Source organism: Rhinoderma darwinii, chromosome 13, assembly GCF_050947455.1.
Source record: "Rhinoderma darwinii isolate aRhiDar2 chromosome 13, aRhiDar2.hap1, whole genome shotgun sequence".
Lineage (NCBI taxonomy): Eukaryota > Metazoa > Chordata > Amphibia > Anura > Rhinodermatidae > Rhinoderma > Rhinoderma darwinii.
In genome coordinates, this window is record NC_134699.1 from 57,837,281 (window position 1) to 57,845,409 (window position 8,129).

Consider the following 8,129-nt stretch of genomic DNA (forward strand, 5'->3'; position numbering starts at 1 on the left):
CACGCGGTGCCCCCTGTAGATGGTGCCACGCGGTGCCCCCTGTAGATGGTGCCACGCGGTGCCCCCTGTAGATGGTGCCCCACTTAGATGGTGCCCCCTGTAGATGGTGCCCCCTGTAGATGGTGCCACGCGGTGCCCCCTGTAGATGGTGCCACGCGGTGCCCCACGTAGATGGTGCCCCACGTAGATGGTGCCCCACGTAGATGGTGCCCCCTGTAGATGGTGCCCCCTCTCCAGGATTCCACGCTGTGCTCTTCAACAGGTCTGGTCTCCTCTGACTGGCTCCATGCAGGTGGCGCAATGATGTCATCGCTCCGCCTCCAGCACAAAAAAGCACCAAATGGTTCGCTTGCCTCGCCGGCGCTGTCAATTGTATCCACGTCCTAAGGGCTTGGATACAATTGAATCCCCTTGTGACTGATTAGCTTTAAACGGCCTTGACATGTATTGATTTATTAAAATCGGCCATTAAAAACTGATCCATTGGGGTGGAGCTAGCTTCCCTGCCTCTGATGCGGACCAATCAGTGCGAGGCAGCTTGAGAGTAGTTCACGCCCCGTGAACCATATCTCTGGAACGGGCGAGGGTGGTCCAGGAAAAAAAGAAAAACGGCCCTGGTACCGTGGAGACAGTGCTATTCAGGATAGTAAACCAGTTCAACTTATATGATCTGGTGACAGGTCCGCTTTATATTTTTGCTGATGGAGATGGGCTATGTTGCGTTTGCACCCATTCCCTCCCAAGCACTGATCAAGGGGTCCAACATCTAGTTTGCACCATAGGGAGATAGTCAGTGCCGTCCCTCTCTGAGCTTACCCAGCCAGGTAGGCATCGTCAAAGCACGTCTTGTTGCTTACTAGTACACAGGGCAGGTACAGTGCCAACACTGGTGCCCTTTCGGGGTATTGAACAGGTGCCCAATCCGCAAGGCCGTAGGTTACGCTGGATATATCAGTCTGATCGCTTGGGGTTATGTGTACCAGTTCTTCTAAGTAAAGTGTTGCTTCTCCTTCCTCAGGCACAGTTGGGGTACAACCCTCAGAGCTTCAGGATTATGGAGCCATCGGAGGATCCACGCATGCGACTTCGTCCACGGCAATGTGGTCCTGCCAACACTGCACCTTCATGAACCAGGCGGGGACAGACCAGTGCGAGATGTGCCGCCTACCCCGGACCTAGCATCGGAGCAAGAAGGCACTTCTATAGGGAGCTGATCTCATACCAGCCCCACCCTATGATGTTGCTTGTGTAGGGCTGCGTGAAGGAGACGTCTTGAGTGTGTCCATTCTCCAAGGGTAGTATGTAGAGCCCACCGGCCACGACAGAAGCCCGGCCCATTAAGTATGGGAGGGGGGGTGGATTTATAAGGTGTTGTCTCGCCCTTTGCTTTGCCTACAGGACTGTTTGATGCCAGTTCTACAGCTTGGGCTGGCACCACTGACCTTTCCTGCGTATCTTCTTACACATTCAACTCCTTGATTGAAAATGGAGCCTGGTTCAGCCCGTTACGTCTTGACGAATATTACTTTTCCCCATTGAAGATGTAACTTATATGAAAAGCGCCAGTCCTGTTTTTTTGCATCTGTCAGCACGGCGTCGCTTTACTTGTCACTCCGGCTTCATCTGGATTGGCACCGAGCACACACCAACATCGGAGAAACAACCGTTTTTTTATCCACCATTACTGTGTTCTGCAAGTATTACTTTATACGCCAACATCTTAGATTAAAGGCAGACGTCTGGGTGGACTTTATGTCATTAATACTTCTTTTTTCTTAATGGGAAATGCATGTATAGAGCTGACGAATTCGGGTTAATTTCAGTCCGAGCCAATTATATCGGGGTTGGGGGTTTAAGAGCGCTTAATAGAGGCAGAATAGATCAGCACTACCTATAGGTCACGGTTAGACCCCACAACGAGCCTTCAAAGACAAATCTGGCATTAGCCAAAGTAGAAACACTCGTCTGTGTGCAGCTCTGTTTTGGAAATGGACTACTGATTGGTGTCTTTGGATTGGCTCTTACCCATATGGTGCTTCAAAGCTCTTGGTTGGGTCAAACAATCACCTATAGGGGGCGTTAAAGAAAGTTTTCCGCATTCTGGAAGATAGATTTTTTTTTATAACCAAACAGCGCCACTCTAGTTAATGGGTTGCGTCTGGTATTGTTGTATTTACTTGACTAAGGCTAGGCTGCGATACCAGATGCTGCCAATAAACAAGAGTGGCGCTGTTTCTGGGGCCAACAAGCAGACCCTTTTTTATTTAATCTCTTACATCCCTTTTGCCCTCTACAAGGAGAATCTGTAGCCACGTAAGGTTTATATTTATTGAGAAATCACAACCACTACATGGCGTGTTTATTCATTTTGCTTTTCATAATGTCAAACAAGGCCCCATTAACTGAAAGGAAATAAGCAGAATGTTGTGTTCTCTGATCTTATAAACCCCGTCGTTGTAGCAGACGATTGGAATAAAAGGCGTATTCACATTATATTGGGCTAAAGAGGTAAATCTCCATCTATTATAGCTCCCATAGATTTCCATATCCCAGTAGCACAACCAGTAATAGTGTATATAATGGATACATTTCCATAGGCAAATACAATCAATCCAAGCCTCTCAGGGCTCAAAAGTCCATATATCAGTCCATCTGACCCCCATAACTTTGCAGAGTGCCTTATTAGTACTGCCCTAGGGGGTTTATCATTATTTTTCCAATACATCATTAGGTGGGAGGGAAACATTTTATTTTGCCTAAATGCATCGAAAAGACAGAGGGGACATTTCTGATTGTTAAAAAGGTTCCAAATCTACCACCAAATTGTATTAAAATCTGATTAATACGACCGTAAGAGAACAGTACGGCCAGGGATGTGTTGCCTAGCAACATCATTGGGAAGGCCGTGGTAGCTAGGCAGTCTATCCCTAGCAACTAGACTGTCTGACATGACTTGGAGCTGGATTTGGGCTGTGAGATGGGTAAGCCCAGTGGATCCCATGCTATACCCCATCCCGGGCTGCACTATTAATCAGATTTGTAGGATAAATGTATGTGATTCTCTGCGTTCAGCTGACCTTACTAGTTGTTGCCGTGTCCTGCAGCATTAAAACCAGCCAAGTGCTGTACGTGGAAAGTATTACTCGGATAACAACTTGTTTCCACTAGACAGAGGCGTCTTGGGCCTCACGCACACGACCGTATTGGTGTGCACGGCCGCGAGTTGCGGCACAGACGGCCGCGGAGTGTTACACGCAAATCGCGGGCCGTGCACATGACCGCGTGCATTAATGTCCATGAGCCTGGTCCAGGGTCCTGGGCGATGCACGGACCGTGGAAACCACGGCCGTGTGCATGGGCCCATTGAAATGAATTGCGGACGCAAAAATCAGTTTGTGTGCGTGGGGCCTTTGTCATTCTACAGGACAGCCAGCAGCTTAGAGGGTCAGTACGGCTGATATACAATATCTGCTAGTGGCAGTAGAGTCAGGACATCCCCATCCATATTAGATAGTCGGGCGATGAGGGTTGTTAGAAGAGGGGAGACTGATGACTGACAGCCAAAAGTTGTCAGTCTTGTGTTGTATGGGCCACTTCAGACGCTTTTTCACGGGCCAATTATCGGGCAAACGTTCGTCCATCAGCTGATAGTATCGTTCATGCTGCAAGAAATATTATCGTTGGTGGCAGCGCCTCTCCCTGTGTAAACAACGACGTGCTGCCGACATGATGGACATGTTCAGGGACAAGCGATCGTAGTAACAAGCGCTCGTCCCCATACTAGACCTTGTGAAATGAGCGCCGATCAACGAGCTCTTCGTTGATCGGCGCTCGATTACACAGTCCCTGTCCGGTATGTGCACACGACCTCTTTTTAGACGAAATGGAGGCGTTTTACGCCTCGAATTACGCCTGAAAAAACGGCTCCAATACGTCGGCAAATATCTGCCTATTGCTTGCAATGGGTCTTACGATGTTCTGTGCCGACGACCTGTCATACTACGCGTCGCTGTCAAAAGACGGCGTGTAAAATTACGGCCGCATCAAAGAAGTGCAGGATACTTCTTGAGACGTAATTGGAGCCGTTTTTCATTGACTCCAATGAAGAACAGCTCCAATTACGTCCGTAAAAGACGCCGCGAAAAACGCGAGTACATGCAAAAACGTCTGAAATTTCAGGAGAAAACAGCTCCTGAATTTCAGACGTATTTGGCGTTGTCGTGTGAACATACCCTAAGTATAGAACACAAAAGCCATAGTCTAGTTGCTAGGAACAGCCCTTAAAGGGGGTTGCAGAGCACTATGAGGTTGTGTCCGGGCCTACGGTAGAGCTGTAGCCCCTCTTTCTTTCTTTTTTTTCTTTGACACAGCGCCACTCTTGTCCATGGGCTGTGTTGGGTATTGCAGGTCAGATTGATTAAATGGGGCTAGGCTGCAAGATCAGACACAGCCCATGGATGAGGGTGGCTCTTGTGTCAGAAGAAAAAAACCATCTGAAGTGGCTTCCTCATAGTCTTGTACAACTCTTAAAGTAAAAAGCCTCAAGGTGGGTTCACATGTGGCATAAGGAAATCCATTCCACGACTATTACACTTGGTTATTATGTTGTGGTTTTTTTCTCGTTAAAATCAATGGGGTAAAACTGCACAAAAAAAAGTCAGCCTTGCCCAAAAACAGCACAAGTTACAGTCTGAAAAACTTCCCATGTAGATCTGATCCCTGCAAATCGCCCGGTATCGGAACTTACATCTCCATACATATAAAGATATTTTGCTACAATTGAAGTGACCATTTGATGACCAATAGTTCTGGCTAGAGAAAAAAATTCATAACTGTATTTTTGGGTTGACCAACATAAAAAATGTATTCAGACTAATGACCAATAATATTTACAGGAATTCTGATGTTGGGAGATCTATGAGATACTTTAACAAATCATCCGCATCTACCAAATGGTCCCATCTTGTGAATCATCTTGGTGCATCCAATTTGCCGAGAGTGCCCAGAGCAGCTTGATTGCCTATAGCATGGAGGAGCAAACAGCCCACCGAGGATGATGGACTGTTTGGTGGGATTTCACCTTGGTAGGGCACCTCATAAATTTGGTCTCGATCTGGTGACCGGTGCCTTTTTTTTAATATTTCCATTGATAAGAATCAATTGGGTTGTCACCGACTTCGTCCAATCAGCAGGAGACCCAAAGTTGGAAATTTGCTCAAACCAGCTTGCCATAGACACAAGTTCATGGGGAGAAGGTATTTTGGGTGCTTTGGAGAGGACTACTACAAGGTGAGATGAACCTTCCTTCAGTAGTGGCCACTAGTTGTGAGTAGACCAGAGATCTTTTTGGAGTGTAGTGCCGTGTGACCTCTGATTTTCTTTTTATCTTTCCCCTCCTCATGGTGTACTTTCTTGCTGGGGCTTACAAAAGTGTGGGACAAGAGGCGTCAGACAGAGCCGTGTGTATTTTAGCACTGTTGAATTGAAATAAATGCTTGAAAATACCCACCATTGTTTTTGTGTTTTCTTTTTGAAGTCCAATCACTCTGCACAATGCCAAGCGTTGGCTGGAGTTGTGTAAAGCAGTGTGTTTTCTGGAGTGACAAATCACGTCTCATTATTTGGCAGTCAAATGGAAGAATCTGGGGTTTTGCGGATACCGGAAGAACGTATACCTACCCGAATGTATAGGGCCTACTGTAACGTGGTGGAGTAGACTTTATGGTCCGGGGCTGTTTTTTAGGGTTTGGTCTCTTCTTTCCAGTGAAGGGTAATATCAATATGACAACATTTAAAAAAAAAAGAAACTTTCACAACTGTATGCTTCCTACTTTGTGGTCCTCCTTTGAAGGTGATGCTACGTTGGGGTATGAGTGCCCACATTTGTCCTGCCACTTTGCATTCCTCTTGGGGTTTTCATTCACTTTAATGAAGGACGCAAACTCTGCAAAACCAGATCTAATCATATATGGTGTACAATCTAGTGTCCAGATGTGTGTATACAATGGGTATGTCATCGATGCAACGGCACCAATATTTGAACCTACGTCTTGACGTCTGTGACTAAAGTTCTTAAATGTCTGTTTAAAGGGAATGTTTTATGTAGTTGTAGCTATTTTTATTTTTTTTGTTTATAAACCTCAGAGGGCAGCAATATTGGAGACACGCACTTCCTGTACGGCAGGGTGTATGCATTTATGGTAGCTGAAATATAGGGGAGTGAATTGAGGGAGCAATGATTGGATATGTTTAGGGACGAGCGCTTGTTACTACAATCGCTCGTCCCTATACGTTGTCATCATGTCGGCAGCATCGCAACGCTCTGTTTACACACCGAGATGTGCTGCCAACACCGATGATTTTTAATGCTGCATTAAAAGAGCAGATCAGCCGATGAACGAGCATTTTCTCGTTCATCAGCTGATAGTTGCCCTGATTACACAGGAACGAATGATCATGTGACCGCTCGTTTCCCAATCATTGGCCCGTGTAATAGGGCATTTACTTTCCTACCTTGTCTAGGCTTAATGATATTGAGATGACTCTGCTCATGCTGTGCCTGTCTATACAGCAAAGCTAACAAGTGAGCTACGTAGAACAGGAAACGTCTGCTATTTGTGATTGCTCCAGCGGCCACTGTGATAACTGTAATATTTAAGAATAAAGAAAAATAACACACATTTTTAAAAAAAATGTATTTTAAACCTGATTTAAATAATTTTCTGAAGATATAGCCGCTTTTAACCCCTTAAGGACACAGATAATTTTCGTTTTTAACATTTTTTTATTTTCCCATGAACAGTCGTAGGAGGCTTTGTTTTTTTTGCGGTAGAAGTTGCATTTTTTTAATGACACCATATAATGTATTGAGTAATTTATATATTTTTAAAAATTGCGGTGGAACTGCAAGAATGAAACGCAATTCCGGCAAAGTATTTTCAGTTTTTTTTTTATGGCGTTCACTGTGCGGCAAAAATGACATTTTAACTTTATTCTGCGGGTCCGTACGATTAGGGCAATACCAAATTTATATAGTTTTTTTTTTTATAGTTTTTTTTTACATACCAAAAAAGCCTTTTTTTTTCTTCTAAATCCTGTTTTTGCGTCGCTGTTTTCTGAGAGCCACAACTGTTTTACTTTTCTGTTGATGGAGCGGTGTGAGGGCTTGTTTTTTGCGTGACGAGCTGCCGTTTTTATTGGAACAATTTTGGGGTACTTGATCACCTTTTATTTCATTTCTTATTGGACGCGAGGTGACAAAAAAAACAGCAATTCTGGCGTTGTGTATTTTTTTCCCTATCGTATTTACTCGGCGATTAAATAACGTGATATTTTAATGGGTCAGACTTTTACAGACCGCAATACCAATTATGTACATTTTTTCCATTGTTAACATTTGTGTGAAAAAAAGGGAATATTTTGTCCGCACCCACCCATGTATTGTCACAACGCACATCCGCCGTACATGAATGGCGTTAAGGGGTTAAACAACTACTTGCTAAAAGCCCTATAAGAGCATTTTGGGTAATAGTGGTGGATCCTATTATTGGAGCTCAGAAGAATCATGGCAGCAGGACCACCACCAATAGTAGCGCCCCCAGCAGCAACACTAGAGCGCCCCCAATGCTTGTCGTTATACAACACGCACAACTTAAAGGTGTTGTACAGGATTAGAAAAACATGGCTGATTTCTTTCAGAAACTGCGCCACACCGGTTTATAGGTTGTGTCTGGTATTGCAGTCTAGCTGCATTAAAGTTTATGGGGCTGAGATGCAATACCACACACAGCCTGTGGACCGGTGTGGCACTGTTTCAGAAGAAAGCAGTCATGTTTTTCCAATCCTGTACAACCCCTTTAAATCATTAGAAAATACTCCATAATTTTAGAAGAAAATCTAAAAATCCCCTCTTGCCAAGAATTCCTGGCATGTTCCGCGTTCCTCTCCCGTCATACAGGAATGGGTTCCAGACCGCCAAGATTATTTCCAATCCCTTGCTACCCCCTCAGAGCTGCTTGAAATCCATTTCTCGTCTTGAATAAATTACCTGTGAGTGATGTCGAGAGCGCTCAGCGATTTTATATGCCACCCCTGAGGCCGTGCCAGTCACTTCTTATTACCCATGCCAT

General features: G+C 45.0%; 1 protein-coding gene across 1 annotated transcript in view; it reads left to right on the forward strand.

Moving 5' to 3' along the window:
* NPLOC4 (NPL4 homolog, ubiquitin recognition factor) overlaps positions 1-5,504 on the forward strand; it is a 39,300-nt gene extending 33,796 nt beyond the window's left edge. Inside the window, exon 17 of the mRNA XM_075845968.1 lies at positions 1,019-5,504. Within this exon, the coding sequence (XP_075702083.1) occupies positions 1,019-1,179 (161 nt within the window). The 3' untranslated portion in view covers positions 1,180-5,504. The remainder of the gene's footprint in view (positions 1-1,018) is intronic.
* Positions 5,505-8,129: the final 2,625 nt, after the last annotated feature.